The 20,164-nt window shown below is 55.7% G+C and overlaps 2 protein-coding genes across 3 annotated transcripts in view; both read right to left on the bottom strand.

The window, feature by feature from the left end:
• Positions 1-8,031, bottom strand: part of SLC12A5 (solute carrier family 12 member 5) — a 44,531-nt gene extending 36,500 nt beyond the window's left edge. Inside the window, exon 1 of one of the 2 annotated variants that reach the window (XM_004469890.5) lies at positions 7,770-8,031. In XM_004469890.5, coding sequence (XP_004469947.2) covers positions 7,770-7,890 — 121 coding nt within the window. In that variant the 5' untranslated portion in view covers positions 7,891-8,031. Of the gene's footprint in view, positions 1-854; positions 1,334-7,769 lie in introns of those variants that run through there. The other variant, XM_004469889.5, reaches the window with a different exon arrangement.
• A 4,444-nt stretch (positions 8,032-12,475) lies between these two features.
• Positions 12,476-19,500, bottom strand: MMP9 (matrix metallopeptidase 9). The gene is made up of 13 exons (XM_058287156.2): positions 19,347-19,500; positions 18,534-18,766; positions 18,027-18,175; positions 17,596-17,724; positions 17,333-17,506; positions 16,952-17,125; positions 16,410-16,586; positions 16,122-16,277; positions 15,168-15,453; positions 14,904-15,043; positions 14,447-14,597; positions 14,243-14,346; positions 12,476-12,835 (listed from the first exon to the last, which is right to left on the bottom strand). The coding sequence occupies exons 1-13, from the start codon at positions 19,482-19,484 to the stop codon at positions 12,717-12,719; spliced, it is 2,130 nt and encodes a 709-aa protein (XP_058143139.1). The 5' UTR covers positions 19,485-19,500; the 3' UTR covers positions 12,476-12,716.
• Between the last annotated feature and the right edge of the window lie 664 nt (positions 19,501-20,164).

Raw genomic sequence — 20,164 nt, 5'->3', positions numbered from 1 at the left:
GGGCCTTAACGTCTAGCACCCCACTCCTGAGGCGTCCTGGGGAAGCCAGCAAAGCTGACTGGAACGGCTCCCCCCTGCCCCGCCCAGGGCACCTCACTGCCGCCCCAGGGCACCAAGAGGAGAGGGAAATGGGGGAAGAAGGAAGGGCGATCTTGCTTCCCGTCCTGAATAGGAGCCCACGGGGAAGCGAGAGGGCAAGGAGAGGGAGATTCTTCAAAGTAGAGTCGAATATCTCCAGAGGAGGTACGCTTCAGTCTGAGGTCCGACATCCGGCTGCCTTGGGGGAGGGGCTCGGATTGCACCAAGTGTCCCCTTAAGAAGACACCGTAGCCCGGACGGGGGCTGTCATATGGCTCTAACCCCCGATACCCACCTTCCCCCACCTTTCAGCTGTAAGTCTCTGGAGCAAGGGACTGCAGCAGACTGAGCCCCCCCTCCCCTCCCCGCCCCAGCGACGTCGCTTCCCACTCTGCACCAGGACGCCGGGGTCCCTTCTTGTGGAAAGGGGTACTCCTCCCGCTCCGTCGAGCTCCTCGTCAGCCCCTTTTAGCTCCACCATTCCCTTCCCACTGTCTCCCCCGCTTAGCTAACGCTTCGTCTGTACCCACCCGGCCCAGGGGCAACGGCAACCCCTGCGCTGTCAGCACTGCCCCCAGGCGCGGCGCATTCCAGCACCTCGGACAGCGCCTGGCGCATTCCAATGGAACGCGGCTCCAGGCCGCCTCCGGTGCCCACCGCCCGGGTCAGTCCTCAGCCTCTCCTCTGAAAAAGGCAGCCCCTGCCCCGCCTCTAACCCCAAAGCTGCCTCCCCTCCACGTCGCCCCCTCCCACGCCGCCCCCGGACCGCTGCTTACCAGGGTTGGCTCCCCCATCGCCGTCCTCGCAGTCCGTCAGGTTGTTTAGCATGGTGGCGGCGCGGCGCCGAGCCGGGGGAAGGCTGCGCCGCCTTGCCCGCGCCCCTCTGCCCGCCTTCGCCGCTCTCTAGCTCGCTCTAGCTCTCGCTCTCCGCTCCACGGAGGAGGAAGCTGCAGTGCCCGCCCGCCCGGCGCACACACGGACACACGCTCGCACACGGACACACGCTCACACCCGCGCGCGCCCCCTCCCAGCAGCGGCGCTGCTCACCTCATCCCGTATGCAAGAGGCGTGAGCCACTGGCGGGGTTTTGGGGGGGAGCGCGGGAGGGAAAGAGAAGAGGGGATGAGGGGCGGGCAGAGCACGCCTGGTGGCCCCCTCGCACGAAAACTGAGGGCTTGCGTGCATGGGATGGAGGGGGAATGCGGGGGACAGGGGCCTCGCCTCTCTCGAGCAGACGCAGTACCCCCTCCCACTCTCCGGCGTAGGCGGGGCCCGGCACGTGGGCAGGTGCCATCCCGCGCCCTAAAAATAACAGCAGGGAACTAGGTCGCGGCCGCTGGGAGGCGGCCCCGCAGCGGCTGCCGGGCAGAGGGTCTGGGGCGACCACAGGGGTGTCTGAGGCAGCGGGAGCCACCATGGAATATGGGGCCCTGGGGAACCTGTCTGCAAAGCTGGAAAGGCGGATTCTGGAGGGAGGGGGAGACACAGAACCTCTCCCATAGCTCTATTTAAGGGGTGAGAGCTGGATGCTTGCTAAAGACCAAGGGCATAACTGAAGGACTATGCCTTCCTCAGGGGGTTCAGGGTCACTAGATTGAACCATCTGGCCCATCCTGCCTTAAAATGGGAAGGGGTGGGGCTTGAGGAGCTGCAGTGAACTCTCTCCTTGTGCTTAGACTGATAGGAGTCCCAGCATCGCACTCCTAAATCAAATCTCTGGGGTACATAGACAGGGACCCTCTGACTGTGGAATGATCCCCAAGGAGATGTAGTGAGGAGAGGAGGAGGCAGTAAGGTTCCAGGAGCTCTGACTCCCCAGTGAGAATGGTGCAGCCTCCAGGGAGGGCAGGCTGATCCAGAGCCTGGCCAGGGACAGAGCGGGGGAGGGCAGAATGAGGCCGCCTGTCGGTTTGGGACCAGATTTTCTCCTGGGGCGGGAGTGTCTAATCCCCTAATCCAGGATTGCTGTCTGAGGCTTCCAGAAGCAACATTCTCTCTGTGTTCTTTCCCCCTCCCCAGAGATCATCTCGGGACCCCACCATCGCTCCTAGAGTCCAGGCTTGAGCCAGCAGTGGAGACATCTCAGGAAGCAGCACCAGAGGTTTGGACTCTTTGAGTCTCTGAAGAATCTAACCATCCAGGGGCAGGAGCAGTCTAAGGAGAAATCATCATCAGGAATGGGGACTGAGTCTGAGGTGAGCTTTCTCTTGCTTCTCTCATTTCAGGCTTTAGAGGAGCAGGACTGGTGAGGCCTTTCTGCCTGCAACTTAAGGCAGGTCCAGAAGACCTTCAAGTCTCCTCAAGAGCCACCTACAACCCTTGAGACTCCACCAACAGCCCTTGAGACTCCCTTGTAAGACAGAACTCTTTCAGGACCATGGACAGGGACAGTGGCCCAGATGCCACTGTACAAATTTGCCAATGGCTTCAGGCTGGGTCAACCACAGAATCTTCAACAGCTGAATCAGAGGTACTTCTGAGGGATCCACCAATAAGGCATTACTGCCAGTGACTTTTGTGGACACCCGTGGGCCCTTTAGGGTAAAGAACTAGCTCTTCTTGGGTCTTCCATATAGAAAAGCGCAAAAAAGAGATGTTTGGATTGGTGACAGGGATCAAAAGGAAAGCAGGTTACCCACTGTGTTTAAGCATGTTCAAGAATTTCTAAGCACCCCACTACAGACATACCACCACCACTACCATCACTAAGGTTTTCTCTTATCCTATGTGTACACATAACATAGTAAAATGTGTCTAGAGTGTTCATCTGAGAAGCATTGTGGAATCAAATTGAGATTATTCTGCAATCCCAGGTCTGGAGGTGTTCCTCCATGGTATTTCCCTTCTTTTATGGTGCAGAGCTAGTGAAGCTCCGCCCACCCAGAGAGCCATAATTGATTGAACCCACTGACAAGAGAGTACAAAGTGAAGGCAGGAATGGCCCTTCTTCCCCTGGGTACCCAGTCTGTCCACCCTCACCAGAGCTCCTAGTCTCAAGAGGCATATGAAATTCAGGAGACTGTGGTTCTCCTCTGCCCTGAAACTCCCTGTGAATGCCTAGGCAAAACTGAGTTCCTTGCTGTGGGCCTCAGTATCCCCATCTGTACAATGAAAGAGCTGGGCTGGATAATCCATTGGTCTTCTTCCTGTTCTGAAAACTCTTAATGTTCTCTTCATTTACCTCAGACTAAAGCCATGGAGTCCTTTCCGAAGAGCCCAGGCCAAGTGAGAAGACAGTCCCAAGGGGAAACCCTGGTCTCTCAGTTCACAACCCTTACCTCTCAAAGAAACTAGGACCTATTCTGCCTTCCAGGCAACCTTCTGCTGTGAGGCTTTGAAAAAACACACTGGGAGCACTTTCTGCTTGCCAACTTGACGTTAGCCAGCAAGAGGTGACCCTCAACTCTGAGCCCCAGGAAGCTGCCAGTTCAGCACCCCCCACACCCCAAATCCTAGGAAGATCTAGGGCTAGGAGAACCCTCTCATTAATGCAACACAAGATGCAGAACTGGCAGGATCCTATTTCTGAACTTTGAGTCTCTAAAACTCATTCTCTTTCCTAGTTTATGCTTCTCAGAGAGAAACAAATCTCAGAGAGGCTACATCCTGGCTATTCTAGGATTAAGGAGCTGGCAAAAACTTGATATCTTATTTTTTTACCATTACCCCCCACTTACAGGAAAATTAGAATTTAGTAATGGAAAGGTACAAATTATCTTCTGGGGGTGAAACTGGCAGTCTGGGGGCTAAAATCCAGCTCCCTGACCTCCTGCCCAGTGCTCTACCCACTGAACGAAGGTGAGGGACTCTGGAGGAAGCTGAGGCCATCTGACTGTGTCAGTCCCCATCCTTATCTCCACATCATTGTCTCATGATCTAACCCACCCACCCACTCCCAGCTCTGGCCTCAAATGGCCAAGGTCCTGAACCCTCCCCTTTAGTCTTCTCCCACATCTGCATTTCCCATCCTCCAAATCTAAACTCCTCGCAGTGAATTGATGAGTCCAGCACACAGCACACCCCACACACACAGGGCTCGCCACAGAGCACGTCAACCACCGCCGTTTCTGTGGCAACCGGGGGCTTAATTAACAGGCTGCATCCTCGTCACCATGGCAATGGCACCCCAACAGCTCCCCATTCCCCTGCAGACTCAGATCGTCTTCCCTCTTTCCCAATCCAGACCCCCTTCTCACTGTGCCCACCCCCCACCCCCACCCCACCTGGAGAGCTGGGCCCACAGATCTCTCTGGTTCATTGAGAAGAAGGGAGGGGAGAGGAAGGGGAAGAGAGAGAGAGCATGAGCAGCCTGTCACCATGGCAACTGCAGCCCCGTTCATAACCAGTTTGTTGCCATGGAGATTCCCAGGGCTCACCTTGGGCCGAGGTACCGGGCAGTGAGGTTCTGAGTCCTGGTTTGGAGGGGCATGGTGGTGAGGGAACCCTTGGACAGGCTGAAGGAGATCTCCAGATCAGATATTTGCACAAATAACAGCATCTTTCTTCCCAATTTACAGATGGAGAGACTGAAACATGAGGTTTGGGTCTGCTTCTCAAAGAGTGTAATTGAGAAGAACTTCACCCTTTTAAATCATCAAAGGATTTTAGCATTTTTTATGGCAATAAGGACCCTCAGATAACTTTCTATTGTATTCTATCCTTTATACTGCATATGGGAAAACTGAGGCTCAGCAAGGAGAAGCAAAGTGTTCAAGGCCACACCACAGAGCCTGAGCTAGATCATGAATTGACTACAGTGAGATCTTGCTCCATTTCCCCAGCATTCATTGGCTCCCTCTCCTTCCAACTCCAGTTAGTCTTAACCCAGGCCCAGGTATCTTTCCACTCCCTGAGAAATGGAGGCCCAGCAGGAGCATGGGTAAAGAGATGAGGGAACAGCCTGAAGTCATAACAATTTGTCTCATGTACACTTCTATCCAGCCGGTTCACCATTAATCTTCCCATGGTACAAATGAGGCAACTGAGGCATAGGGCTGCAAACTAGAGTTAACTGTAGATTCAAGCCTCTGATTTGCTTTTTGCACCCACTGTGAGTCATGTCTCCACCTATAGCTGATCCTCTGAGAGCCAGAAATACCCCTAGAGATATTATAAACCCCACTCCCTTGACCCAGAGTGAAGGACAATGTTCACACACACACATGACCTGAAAAACATCCCCCAATCCTTCTTCCGGTGGAATGCTGCCATTCCTCCCTTTGGGCCTGGGTGAGGACAAGAGGTGGGGAGAGCTTCTCCCTGTGGCCAGAGGACTGGCACAAGAACAGCTGTGAAAAAGATGACACCAGATGTTGGTTCTCCCAGGGAGCTGTTGTTGCCTGCTTCCCAAGCAGTGATCTCCCTGGGAGGAGGTGCTCGAGGCTTAAGAGGCTAAAAGTCACCCAAATCCTTCTCAAAATGGAGCTTCCAACACCCACATTCATACAGGTACCCACTCTCACAAAGAGACATAGAAATACATCCACATGCCCACTGACACACTGGATACAAGGACACACACAAGCATGGACTCAGTGGCCATTCCACAGGGCTAGTGTGAGCTGTTCCCCCTTAAGACACACAAAGAAACATACAGAGCACACAGCATTCCATGCCCGCATTCAATTTGCATACACATCTGCACACCCAAAGTCTTGGGCTGTGTTTTACTTCAATCTTGCAGGAGCATGGGTATGTGAATGGGAAAACTGGCCAAGCAATTTGGGACAAGAGAGGTCCATCTTACGACCGTGCCAGGGAATGGAGAGTGGGAAAAGAGGAAAGGTAGGAGAAGCAGGAGCCTACAGCCACAACCCCTCTGATCTGATGAGCATTAAGTACCTACTAAGTGCCAGGCTCTAGACTTAGAACCCAGAATATAAAGATTAAAGGATATGGTTTCTGCTCTTGCGATGCTCCAATGGAGGCAACACACAGTAAATAGTGGCCATCCACTGGGACATGTGCTTTAATGGTGCAGTGGGTGGACAGGAGAGGAAATGACTGCCTCTGCCTGGGAGCAAGGGAAAGTGAGAAGGCTTTTAGAAGAGGTTAAATGAGCTATAACTTAGTGAGTGAGTAGGCATTTCCCTGGCTGCTGGGGGAGGTAGTAAACACATTTAGGTATGTGAAGAGTAGAAGAGGTGATGGGAAGCCCGTATGGAGGATGGTTAGAGCAAGACTGGCAGCAGGCAGACCAGGGGGGAGACTGTGGTCCCCGCCATGTGAGAGCTGAATGTCTGGACCAGGGTGGTGGTGGCAGAGGTGGGGAGATGTGGCTGGATTAGGGATAAGTTTTGGAGGTAGAGTGGCCAAGGCTTGAGGGCCTACTGGATTCGATAGGAAGAGAAAAAGATAATGAAAATGGCTCCCAGATTTCCAGCTTTCAAATCCAGGAGGATGGTAAAGTCATTTATGAAAATGGGAAAGTGGGCAGAGTACTATGTATGGGAAGGACCAAGAGTGGAAAAAGCCCGAGAAGTCCAAGTCGGGGAGGCGGTTGGTTCAGAGTTCACCGGGGAAGTCTAGGCCTCGGATGGGTCATCTCTTCAGGGAGGCAGTTGGCCCATCTAGGGTTTGTGGCGCTTGGGTTTGCGGGGGTTAGGGCGAGCTCACCTGCGGCTCAGCAGCGACCCCTGGCGGCCCGGGGAGGCTCTTCCTCCTCCCCGCGCTGGGGCCACTCCGAGCCGATTCGTGGTGTTCCTTCCAGACCTGAGGGGCACAGAGCCAGAGAAGGGAGCCCTGACAAGCACCCCCTGCCGGGGAGACTGTGTCTACAGCCTGGTTGTTACTTGTCCACCGAAGGCTAGAAGGATCCTTCCCTTCCCCTTTCCTCTGAACCCAGCGTGTAACTTCCATTCCAAGACATTGCAACAGTCGGAAAGGAAGAACCCCTCCTAAACTGGCTCCTCCCAACTCTTCCGGAGCTGGAGCAGAGAAGGAGCTAAGTGGGTCCTCGAGGGTCGGGACCAGAGTTCCCACGGGATCCGCCCTGGCTCGGGCTGCCCAGGGTCCAAACCAACTTCCCTTCCTCAAAGTCGGGATCCCCTGACGCTGTCCGCTGCGTCTCCAGGAAGGCAGAGGATTGGAGGGTCTCCCAGGCACTAGAATGACCCGCTGACCCTGCATTTCCCTCAACGACCAGGGCTCATTTTTCCTCCCGCCCTGACCCCAAACCCCAAGTCCTGGCCCTACCCTGGATCCTCCTCCTGGCCCAAGCCCTTTCCCTCTGGTTCCTCCCTCTCCCGCCCCCTGGCCGAGCTCGTCCCGCCCCCTTCACCTTGAATCTGGACCCACCTCATCAATCACACAGCCCTCCCCCTTCCCTGGCCCCCACCTTTTCCCCTCTGGTCCCGCCCCCTACTCGGCATGCCCCCGCCTCTTTAGTGCCCCCGGCCCCCTGGACTCCAGCCCCTCCATCACCAGATCGCTCCTTCCTCCCTGTAGCCGGCCCTTTTCCTGGCCCCGCCCTCTGCCCGTATGGCCCCGCCCACCTAGAGTGTGGCCCCTCCCCTTCGCACCTTCGGTTCCGTCCTCCTCGCTGGGTCCCGGCTCTTCTACCTCCTACGGTCGGCTGAGACCCCCAACTCCAGTCCTGGCCCCACCCCTTCCACCCGAAGGCCCGCCCCGCCCCTCCGCCCCTTGCTCGCCCCGCCCCCGCTCCCCTCGGCCCCGCCCCCTGCGGCCTCTACCTTTGGCGTCTTCCCCCGGGAGGTGGCGGGCTTCTGCGGCCGAATGCCGGCGGGACTCCGGCTCAGAGGTCCCGGCGGAGCCCGCGGGAGGCAGCGAGGTGACGGTGAATCTGCGGCTCATGACGCGGAGAGGGGCCAGGCGGCCGCGGCGCGGGCCGGGATCGCACAAGTGGCCGCAGCCGGGCTCCGGGAGGGAGAGCGCGGACTCCCCCCGCCCGCCGCCCGCCAGCCGCCCGCGGTGCCGCGCGGGGTCCTAGTGCCCGCTGAGTCCGGAGTCCCGGGTCTCTCCATCCCACCACCAGCACCCAAGGTGCCCATCCTCACCTGAGAGCCGTCCCTACCCCCGGGGCCCTAGTGTGCAGCTTCCAAAGCCCCAAAGCCCCAACCCGCCTCTACTGGGCTCCCCTACACCCCTGAGGTTCATTCATTCATCCAACACATATTGATAGCACTCCTGTGATCAGGTACTGGTGCTAGACAGCGGAGATATAGCAGTGAATGGAATTGTCTGACTCTGTACACTGTGTAGCTTAAATTCTAGTTGAGGGGGGGCGGAGACCATAAGCAAATGCATGGGTAAGATCATTTTAGATGGTAGTTCATGTTAAGAAGAAAATAAGGAGCGGATGCGGCTTAAACAGTTGCCGGCCGCCTTCCTCATGGGAGGTCAACGGGCAGAAAATGAGCAAACACAATGAACACAAAACAGACGAGAAGCCATGCGAGGGGATAAACAAAGTTTTTTAAAGAAAAAAAATAGAGCCATGGGATAATGGCTAGGGCAACAAGCTACTTTAGGGGATGGTCTGAAAAGGCCTCCCAGAAGAGATGATATTTGAGCTAAGACCTGAAAGTTGAGAAGGACCCAGCTATGCAGAGAATTCTCTGGTAGCAAAAATAACTGGTGCAAAGGCCCTGGGGGTGGGAAGAAGCCTGGGCTGTTGAAGGAGTGGAAGAGTGAACACAGAAGAGAGTGATAAATGAGGAAGGAAAGGAGGGCAGATCATGTGGTCTCTTGAAGGCCTTGGGGACAGGCCTGGATTCTTTTCTAATCCACAAGGGAAGCCACTGGAGGTTTTTGAACAGGGGAATGATGTGATCTGATTTATACTTTAACAGGATCACTCTGGCTGCAAGTGAAGGCTCTGCTAAAGAAGGGCATGAGTGGAAGCTGGGAGTCTTAATTAGGAGGCTCCTGCAGACCTTCAAAGGAGAGGTGCTGATAGCTGAACGGGAGTGGCGGCAGTCATCTGACTCCAGACGTGTTTTGGAAGTGGAACTGACAGGATCTGCTGATGGATTGGATGTGGCATGTGATGGAAAGACAGGAGGAGTCAAGGAGGACTCCTGGAAACACACTGCTGGTGGGAGGAAAGATGGACAAAACCACCTTGGAAAGCTGATCATATCTACTAAAGCTGAGAATACTCATACTCTTTGACCACCAATTCCATGCCTAGGTACATAGACAAAATGAATGGTTGCACATGCTCACCAGAAGATATTCTCAAGAATGTACATGGCAGCTTTATTCATAATAGCCCCAAATTGAAAATGACCCAAATGCCCATCAATAGTAAAATGGATAAATTATGGACCCATCATATGATGTAGTACACACCACACAGTGATGACAATGAACAATCTACAATTCACAGAATATGGATCAATCTCACAAATATAACACTGAGCCAAAGAAGTCAGATACAAGATCACAGACTATATGACATGATTTAAATAAAGTACAAAAATAGTCAATATCAAATTAAGCTGTTAGAAGCCATGATGGTGGTTACTCTTACGGAGAAGTGGGTAATGATCGCAGGGGGATATGAAGGGGCTTCTGGGGCGCTGATTGTGTTGTTTCTTTTCTTTTTTTTTAAAGATTTATTTATTTAATTTCCCCCCTCCCCTGGTTGTCTGTTCTTGGTGTCTATTTGCTGCGTCTTGTTTCTTTGTCCGCTTCTGCTGTCGTCAGCGGCACGGGAAGTGTGGGCGGCGCCATTCCTGGGCAGGCTGCTCTTTCTTTTCACGCTGGGCGGCTTTCCTTGCGCGTGGGGCTCCCCCACGCGGGGGACACCCTTGTGTGGCACGGCACTCCTTGCGCGCATCAGCGCTGCGCATGGCCAGCTCCAAACGGGTCAAGGAGGCCCGGGGTTTGAACCGCGGACCTCCCATATGGTAGACGGACGCCCTAACCACTGGGCCAAAGTCCGTTTCCTGTGTTGTTTCTTGATCCTTTATTTGATTTGTGAAAAATTACTGAAATGTATATAGATGAGAGGTACACTTGTCTGGCTGTTCATTATACTAGAGCAGCGGTTCTCAACAGGGAGCAATGTTGCCCACCAAGGGACATTTGGCAATATTTGAGACACTTTGGGTGGGTTGTCACAACCTGGGGGGGAGGGGGAAGTTATTGATTTCTAGTGAAGAGACCATTTGTGCCATCCAGGCCTGTACCAAGGCTACCTGGCCACGAGCTGAAGCTTTGCCAGTATCTCAATGACCCCTGTGGGACCTGCAGCGAGGGCTAAGAAGGGGAAACTAACCCTGAGTCAAGCTAGCATCTGGCCACAGATCCCACCCCAGCCCCACCACTTCCTGGGGGAAGCCCCCAAACATCCTACAGTATACAGTACAGCTCCCCACAACAAAGAATTATCTGACCCAAAATGTTAATCAGTAGGGCTGAGGTTGAGAAACCCTATACTAGAATAATTCATTGAAATAATTGATGCCTAGATTTTAGTTCTGATCAAGTTTTAGCTTGATTTAGGGTGGACAATATTATCTTTTACAAAGATGGGGAAAACTGAAGGGGAAGCATATTTGGAAAGTGGAGACCACAAGTTCATCTTAGGACCTGTTAGGTTGACATGCACTTAGGAGTCTAAGTAGCAGTGTGGAGTAAGCAATTGAATGTACAAGTCTGGAGCCCAGGGGAGAGGTTAAGGCTAGGGATATAAATTTAGGAGTTTTTAACAGAGGTGCTAATTAAAGCCGATCACAGGGAGTGAGTGTTCATGGAAATGAAGTCCAAGGATGGAGCACAGTCTGTCATTTAGAGGTTGGAAAGGGAATGCTCCAGCCAAGAAGATGAAAAAGAGGTGGCTGGTCAGGTGAGAGGAGAACCAGTACTGGGGGAGGGGGTCCCAGAGGCCAGGTGAAGAAAGAATTTCAAGAGCAAAGGCATGAGCAACTATGTCAAACTTGCTGAGAGATGACTTAAGGTGAGCCCAGAGAAGTGCCTTTGAGGAGGGTGATTTCAGTGTCCTAGTGGGGCAGGAGCCAAGCTAGGAATGGTTGAAGAGAGAATGGGAATTGAGAAAGTGGAGACAGTGAGTAGAGACCATACTTGGAGGAATTTTTATGTGAATGAGGGTTGGGGGCAGAGAAATGGGACAGTATTTAGAGGGAGATGGGGGTCAAGAGGGATGTAAATAACGTTCAAGGACCTTTTGTATGCCAATGGGAATGGGTTATTCCTAAGAGGGGGGTTCTGCCCCAGGAGGAAGTACTCTGAACCCTGCCTTAAAACCCCAGTTGAGCCCCAACTCTAGAAGACAGAATCTGACCAAGTCCATCACCACTACTCAGCCACCCTGACCCTTCAGTCAAGTTCCTCCCCTGTCTTGTGGGGTCAAGCCCATACCCCTTAGCCTGGCTTTTGGACTTCCTCTAATCTAGCCCAAACCGCCCCTCCTAGCTCAACCACCTTAGAATCCTCTCTTCTCCCCTCAAGCTGTGAGCCATTTGCAGTTCCCCAAACACCCCCTGCTTTTTCTCTTCTCCAAGTATTCGTACTGAAGGTCCACATTCAAACCCCACTGTCACTACTCACTAGCTGTGAGACTTTGGGTGAGTTGTATAACTCTCTCTGCCTCGGTTTCCTCATTTGTAACGCAAGGGTGGTGGTGATGGCAATAGTAATAGTACCTATAAGGTAATAGTAGCATCTGTCTCATAGGGTTGTTTTAACGATTAAGGTGTTTACACATGTGGTCAGTGCTGTGCCAAGGGTGTATATAATTCATGGTTTATTTATTCACTTGTCTTACTTTTGGGCATTTACTCTGCTTGTTGGCAGTTTCTCACTATACAAATAATGCTGTAATCGATATCGTCTATGTATCATTTTGGATACACTTATGTGAGGGTTAAAGAATTGTCACATTTTTTAGGCTTCACGATTTTTGGTAAATTACCCTCTAAGAAGACTGCCCCACTTGCACAGGAAGAAACGCTTGCTCATCTTTCCAGAGGTCATCTTGGCTGGAAAACATTCCCAACCTCACCCACAACACACAGGCATAGGCACACCATTATTCTAGGAAAGGGTGTCACACTCTGCACTCTCCAAGCATGATCCCACCCCCACCCCCACCCATAGAATCACCCTCATAACTCAATTGAGCTCTTAGGGAGGGAGCCTGGGCTCTACATTTGAAGCCAGGTCCCTGGGGCATTCATGCACACCCTAAAGTTAGAGAGGCACAGAGAAGGCAGGAACACAATCTGATTCCTCTATCTCCAGTGTCCAGCACAGGGCCTGGCTCCATGGAGGCGCTCAATAAATGTCTGGTGAATGAATAATGAGTAGACCATTTCCTCAGCTATAAAATAGGGATAATCATAGTAAACCTTCCTAATAGAGTGGTTATAACAATAATGTCTAGGAAGTTCTTAGAACACTGCCCGGCACATAGTAAGCCATTCATCGGTTTAATTAATTAATTTAAAAACTGATTCTCAAGGTTAGAGAATCCAAGTTTATTAAAAACATTCCAACCAAAAACGAAGGTGGGAGGAGAGGGCCAGCCCACCTCCACTCCTCCCCTGGCTCCCAGAATAGACCCCTCAGTTCATATCCAGCGAACTGGCACCTCCCGCTGGGGGTGGTCGCCTTGGGGACCTACACTACACTGCCAGGCAAGATGGGGAGCCCTAGGCCTCAGGGCACTGCAGGATGTCGAAGCTCACGTAGCCCACTTGGTCCACTTGGTTCACCTCATTCCAAGAACTCACACGCCAGAAGAAGCGGTCCTGGCAGAAGTAGGCTTTCTCTGCAGGGGAGAAACAGACAGTGGTGGATGATTCCAACTGTCCTACAGACACATGCAGAAACAAGAGCAAGAGCTCTACAATCATCCCTCCTGCCCTTTCTAGATCTTTCCAAGGCTTTCAATGACCACTCCATCTCCTCTATCTTCCTATGAGATGCTGGAGAGCAGACTTCTATGTCCAAACCTTGACACAGACCTGGCACATGGTAGGTGCTCTGTATAAATTTTATGAATGAATTAACATATAGATGAACAGATGACCTATTCTAATGCTCAGAACAATTCCTGCAACACTCATTCAACAAAGTCATTAATTTATTCAACAAATGTTTGAGGAACTGTGGACACAGCAGAGAAAAACACAGGCATGATCTCCGTTCTTTGCATTCTAATAGGGTAAGACAGATGATTAATAAGCAAACAAGTAATTGAGATTGGTTTGACAATGTAAAAAAAGCCATGGAGGAAATGAAAATGAGTGTGTGTATAGATAATGAGGGTCAGAGAAGGCCTCTCTGAAAAGGTGGCCTTGGCATTTAGGCCTGAAGGATGAGAGGGAGGCCACCAGGAGATCATCTGGGAGAAGAGCCTTCCAGACAGAGGGAACCAATGGCACAAGGGCCGTTGCACCAGGAATGGCCCCAATATGTTTAAAGAACAGCCAGGGGCAGGAGGGTGAAGCGAGTGAATGACAGGAGTGGTGGAGGGAGGTGAAGACAGAAAGGTGGGGACAGGGGTCAGATCATGTCAATTTGTTGACCTTGGAATGCATCTGGGGTCACCCTCCGGACCATCGTCCTCTAGTCCCAGGGACTATATTAAAGATATTGGACAGCCAGATGGCTTGGACCAGGGTTTATGCAAAGAAGATGGTGAAAAGTGACAGCTTCACGAAATATTTTGGCAGTAGAGTCCACAGAACTCATCAACCAATTGGATGTGAGTAGTGAGAGAGAAAGAAAAAGCAAATATAATTCCAACTATTCTACCCATTTTACACGTGGGGACTGAAAGTGGCAGCAACTGGCCCAAAGGCACACAGCTGTGAATTGTCTTATGCATCACTGGCTCCCCAGAAGCAGCACAGGACCTGGCACATTATAGGCACGTGACAGATCTTGTTTAATAAAGGAATGAGCCTTTAGGCAAAACATGTGTTGTGCTGGAGGGGAAAGAGTTTCCAGCCCTGGCCCCGGCTGTGTCAGGGACTCCCTGATTGTTCTAGGAAAGGTCTCTGCCTCTATAGGCTTCTCATCTGTGCTGGGGGCATTAGCCTCAGTCCCCAAGGGCTTTTTTCTTGCTTGCTCAGAATTTGGCCCATCACTAAGGCAAGGGAGTCCGTGAACCTGGGAAATGTCTCTGGAAGGACCCGCCCCCACCTCCCACCCCCCATCCTCAGCCCCTCACCTTGGTACTGGAAGATATCGTGCGTGTCCAAGGGCACCCCGGGGAACATCTCGTCCACCCGGCTGGCGCTCCTGGGATCCACAGTCTGCGTCTTCAGGTCGAACCTGCAAGAAGGCGGCGAGGACATCCGCGCTGAGCCCGCGAGCCGGCGGGCGGGCGAGCGGCGCCCGGGCTCCCCCTGCCGGCGGTCGCCGTGCCTCTCACCTCCAGAAACGCTCCTGGCTGAACAGCAGCGCCTTACCCGGCCCGCGCGGGAGGATCCCGGTGACGCGAGCCACCTCCCGCCCCAGGCCCAGCTTGTCCAGCCGCCTCGGGCCCAGAACCTTCGCACCCGTGTACACCCACACCTGGCGCCCTGCGGGGGAGAAGAGTCGCATCAATCGGGGAGCGGAGAAGGACCATTTATTCCTCTTGAAGGGGGTGGGGGGGGGGTGAGAACCCAGTGAGGCCTTTCTCCAGCCGGGGGTGGGGGTGGGGGCGGTTGCGCAAGGGGGCCGTGCGCAGATGGGCCGAAATTCCTCCCCAGATAAATTTGCTAAACTGCATGCGTTTAGGAAGCGGTGCGTTTTTCTCATCTGCACGGTCTCCCCTGGCTTATCCTTGGCCTCTCAGTCCTCCTCGACGGCGGGGGTAGAAGGGGTGAGGGGGTGGCACGACTAACCAGAGAAGAAGAAAATCTTCTTGGAGAGCGGATCCTCAAAAGCAGAGTCCAGCTTGGACGGCAGTTGGGGCCAAGTGCCAGCGATAAGGAAGGGGCCCTGCACCCGGCGTCCCCCACCCTCAGAGATCCGCCAGTACTTCCTGGGGACGTGAAAGGGGAAAGGCGGGCCACTGAGTCTTGAACCGAGGACCAGCGGGCAGGGAGAGACAGGCAGGTCCCTCCGCCGAGCCCCTCGGTCAATCACACACATCCCTGCCGCCTCACCCATCCTTGAAGAAGTGCAGACGTTTCCCGATCTCCGCGATGGCATCAAAGATCCTCACGTTACACTCATTATCCGCTGGATCCAAAGACCGTGTGGGGGCTGCAGAAGGGCCCGCAGTAGGGGGACCCGTGGGGCCCGCTGAAGGGGGACCGGTGGGGCCCTCGGTGGGGCGTTCTGAAGGTCGGGCAGTGGGGGGTCCCGTGGGACAGACCGTCGGGGGAGCCGTGGACTCTTGTTTAGGTGTGGTGGTGGCTGGAGGCCTTGGATCAGGTTCAGGGCGAGAACCTAAACAGAGACACCAGATGAGACGCCCCCATACCGCCGTATCCTGTGCCCGCAGAGTACCCCTCCAGGGTCCCCCTCTGGCACACACTCCTCACGTTAGCTGTCGGGGCTTGCCTTCCCTCAACCATAGACAGGCCCTTTCCTTTCATACACTCGCCTTTCCTTCAAGCCATAATCTCTCACCCCTGACTGTCAAACTGAGGGACACAAGACGGAAGGATTCCCCACCCCCCACTTCCCAGGCCCGGGGACGAGACCGCACCACGTAGTCAACTTCGTGCCAAGAACTCACATTAGCTGTTCAATCTTCACAGAAACCCTCTGTGCATACTTTAAAATCCCCATTTTTTTACATGAGAAAAAAATAATGCTAATGGCAAGTGGCCATAACAAAAGCATCTAACACCCATATGGCTCTTACTTATTATTAACCCCATTTTACAGATGAAGAAATCGAGGCCCTGGGGAATGAGATAACATGTCCAAGGCCATCTAGCCAGGAAGTGGCTGGACTGGCTTTTGAGTCCTCCTCTATCCCACTCCCGGGTCCGGGCTCTTAATCGCCATCTCCCAGCACACCCGCGGCGGCAGCCCCAACACTCCACCCCCGTCCTCCAGCAGAGCTCCGCTCTTCCGTCCCCTCCCTCCACCTCTGCCCCACACCTCACCATAGAGATGCTGGATCCCCTTCACGTCATCCTCATGCAGAGGGGGCCCCTCGGTGTAACTGTACATGGGGTACATGAGCGCCTCCGGCACCGACGAGTGGTCCAAGCCCAGCGCGTGGCCGAACTCGTGCGCAGCCACAAGGAACAGGCTGTAACCTGGAGGGAAGGGGGCGCCTGCGGCGTGAGCGCCAGGACCCGTGCCCCCCCACCTCCGCCCCCGGCTTTGGCCATCCCCCTTCCACTGCCCCGGCCGCGCCCCGAGTCCCGGAGTCTCGGCATTCCGCTCACCTTGGTCCGGGCAGAAGCCCCACTTCCTGTCGCGGTCGAAGTCGGAAGTGGTGGCGCACCAGAGGTGCCCATCTTGGCGGCCCTCGGAGGTGCAGGTCGAGTACTCTTTGCCCAGGAAGATGAAGGGGAAGACGCACTGCTCCCCCGGCGAGTTACCCCCGGTCACCGTCGAGTCGACTGGAGAGACCCAGGACCTTGGGTGAGCCGGGCGGGCGGGCCCAGCGAGGAGCCAGGGGCGGGCCCAGGGAGCCGGAGTCCAGGTGGCCCTTCTAAAAGGGCTAGGGGGCGCTGCGGGGCCAGGCTGGTGGGCGGGGCCTGAGGACCAGACCCTGGGAACGGGCGAAGGCGGAGCCAACGAGGCCCTGCGGTGATGGACGGGGGGAGGAGCAGCTGGAAGGAGGGGTTGAGGTGGTGGGCGGGATCACGGCGGTCTGAGGACCAATGAGACGTGGCGAGACAAATCGAGGAGCGGCAGGATCAGGGGGCGGGGCCGACTCCGGTGGGTGGGGCGGGGCTGGATCCCGTAGGGGGTGGGGAGGTACCTCGAGTCGGGCAGAACCCGTAGACCTTGTCCTCGTCGTAGTTGGCGGTGGCGGCGCACCAGCGGTAGCCGTCGGAGCGGCCGTCGGAGGTGCAGGCAGAGTAGGAGCGGCCCTCGAAGATGAATGGAAACACGCAAGGCTTGCCGTCCGCGTTGCCGTGCTGGGTGTAGAGCCCTGGGGAGGCCCGCACTCTCAGCGCAGGCCTGGGGTGTGGGCCATCCCTCCTCTCATTTCGCAGATGAGGAGACTGGGCCCAGCAAGCGCGGGCGTGGTTTGCAGGCCGCACAGCGGTAGCGGCAGAGCTGGATCAGAGCTGGGATTAGAAGCCCAGACCCCCGAGAGCGGTGGGCGTCCCTACCCGCGCCGCTACCCCGCACTCACTCTCGCTGGGGCAGAAGCCGAACCGGCGGTCGGTGTCGTAGTCGGCCGTGGTGCTGCACCAGGGCAAGTCGTCGGAGCGGCCGTCGGTGGTGCAGGAGGAGTAGGAGCGGCCCTCGAAAGTGAAGGGGAAGTGGCAGGCAGCGCCGTCTGCGTTTCCAAATCTGGTCGGAACCACTGCGGAGGGGGGAGCCGGGAATCAGGGACGCTGGGGACGGGGGAGAAGGGAGAAGGGAGTCGGGGGCCGGTGCGGCTCAGGATCTCACCGACGCCCTTGCCCAGCGACCATAACTCATCGTCGTCGAAGTGGGCGTCTCCTTGAATGCCCCGGCCGGGAGGAAAGGCGTGTGCCAGGAGTCCGTTCTTCCCATCGAAGGGATACCCGTCTCCGTGCTCTGAAGAAGCGGGTGGAGAGGAAGGGAATTGGCCGCACGTAGTTGTGCGCACCGGGCGTTCCCCAAGGGCGCGGGAAGGAGGGGTCGAGGGTCCCCCTGAAATCTTGCCCGCGCGCACCTCTCCAAGCCCTGAGCCCCCGCGCTGTGCGGTGGCCCGCAGGACGGGGCGCCAGATGGGACACCGGAGGGCAGGGTTGAGGGGGCCGGAACAGAAAGCCGGGTCATCTCTCGGCTCCGTGGTCCTCCTTCGCCCCTCGCCCCCATCCCGGACCCTCGTGGCTTTCCCCTTCTCACGTTCTCACCCGCGACACCAAACTGGATGACAATGTCGGCGTCCCGGCTGTACACGCGGGTGAAGGTGAGCGGCGTCACCTCGCTCCACAGCGCGAAGGCGCGGGCAAAGGCGTCGTCGATCACGTCGCGGGGCAAGTCTTCCGAGTAGTTTTGGATCCTGCCAGGGAAAGGCGGGAGGAAAGGGGTCAGAAATGAGAGGCCCGGGAGGGGGCAACAGCTGCACCCCTGGTCCGGTCGGCTGCGGAAGACACGGCTCTCCCTGCGCTGCGCGCTTTCGTCTGTAAAGAACTTTTAGAGGTATTTTTCTCTTTGGATCCTCCTGTCAGCCTCACCAGGAAGGGTAGGATTGAGAGAGCCATGACCCGGAAGGTGGAGCCGCTCCCGCAGGCCGCACCTGAGGTAGTGGGACCCGGGGCCCCGTCTAAAACGGGACGTGCTCAGCGCCGGCCCCCGCACGCCCCGGGACCTGCCTCCAGCCTCCACATCGCCCATCCCCGCGAGATCAGGCCGCGCACCAGTACGTGATGTTGTGGTGCTGCCACTTGAGTTCGCCCTCGAAGGTCTGGAAGCCTCCCACGTCCGGGACGCCGCAGCGCGGGGCCCGCATGGCCTCCAGGGTGGTGCTGTCCAGCTCGCCGGTCTCGGGCAGGGCCAGGCGCTGCTGGAGACGCAGCAGCGCTGGACGCAGGGACCCCGTCTCATCTTGCATCTCGGCCACACCAGTGTAGCCGTAGCGGAACAGGTAATCCTGCGGATGGAGGGGTAGTGACATCAGTGAGCTGAGCCGCTCCCAAGGACATCTCTGAATCCCTTTCTCCTCCCTACTTGCCCACGGCTCCATCCCTCCAGGTGCGCAAGGACTGATGACGAGGAGGTAAGGCGCTTCTGCCAGGACTCGGTGCCCTGGATACCATGCTGTGTGCACACCCAGGAATCTCACCTCCCCAGAGGCATGTTCAGCTCCTTCCCACTCCTAGGTGCCCCTGGCTCATGCCTCCCCCAGGGGACACCCCTGTTCATCCCCAACCCATGGAATACCCAGGACCCTCCCCAGACACTCCCAGCCCATGGCCACCCCAGAATGCCCCAAGGCTCTGTCACAAACCGTTTCCCATTGCCTATGTAGGAAACCCCCATTGCCCACCCCTGGCCATCACTGCTCAAAGCCTCCACAGGAATCCCCCAGTGCCTGCCCGTTTCTCCAGTCATGCCCAACACTCCTAACCACACCCCTAAAGCATCTCCTCTGAGACTCTGTGTCCTCCCTGGGGACCTTTGCTGCCTTCCTGGCCAGACCTCCCCAATTCTAGAAGGGGGAGTTTGCTTACTTCTGCCAGCTGCCTGTCAGTAAGACGGGCTCCCCGGTCTCCAGGGAAGACCACAACGGTGGGCTGGCGCCGTTGGGGGGCGGCGGAGCAGCATCCCAGCACCAGGAGTGCCAGGACCAGGGACCGCCAGAGGCTCATGGTGAGGGCAGCAGTGTCTGACTGCAGCTGCCCTCTTGGGGACTTTAAGCAGGTGCTGATAACTGAATCAGTGACCCCGCCCCTGCCCGCTGGGCTGTAGCTGACTCAGGAGATGGTGTGTGTGTATGTGTGTGTGTGTGTGTGTGTGTTGAGCAGCCCCAGCATGAGAAGGCAAAGAAAGTTCTTACACCACCTCCTCACCCCACTGCCCACAGTCCCCACTGCTGAGTCAGGCAAGACCCCAGACCCACAGGAAACCGCCGGCCCTGAAGGGAGGAGTTGGGTTTTGCAAACTGCAGAGTTCATGAGAATTGGAAGGGAGGGAGGGGTCAGGCTGGCCCTCAATCTGAAGGTCCCAATTGGCCAAAAAGAAGGCACAAAGACTCCCAGAGGCCTCTTTCTGAGCCTAATGATCCCCCTGCCCAACCATTGTCCTTCTGTGATACCCCCCTTCTGGCCAGAGCCCCTCCTTGACCCCTTCTCCACACCCCAGGCTCTGCCCTCTTTTCTCCACTCTGGAAGTCTTCCTTGGCTCAGCTTCCTCTCCCTGCTCCACTAGGAGGGAAGTAGTGGACTCTGCTTGTGGGGAGCTGGGGAATTCCACTGGGTAACCCCCAGTCTTTGACAGGCTACATGCTCGAGGGCAGTACGGGGCAGACATGACTTCACTCTTCTTCAGG

Source organism: Dasypus novemcinctus, chromosome 24 (assembly GCF_030445035.2).
Source record: "Dasypus novemcinctus isolate mDasNov1 chromosome 24, mDasNov1.1.hap2, whole genome shotgun sequence".
NCBI classification, from domain to species: Eukaryota; Metazoa; Chordata; class Mammalia; order Cingulata; family Dasypodidae; genus Dasypus; species Dasypus novemcinctus.
The sequence above is the reverse complement of the archived record's forward strand: the minus strand, read 5'-3'. Positions and strand labels throughout refer to the sequence as shown.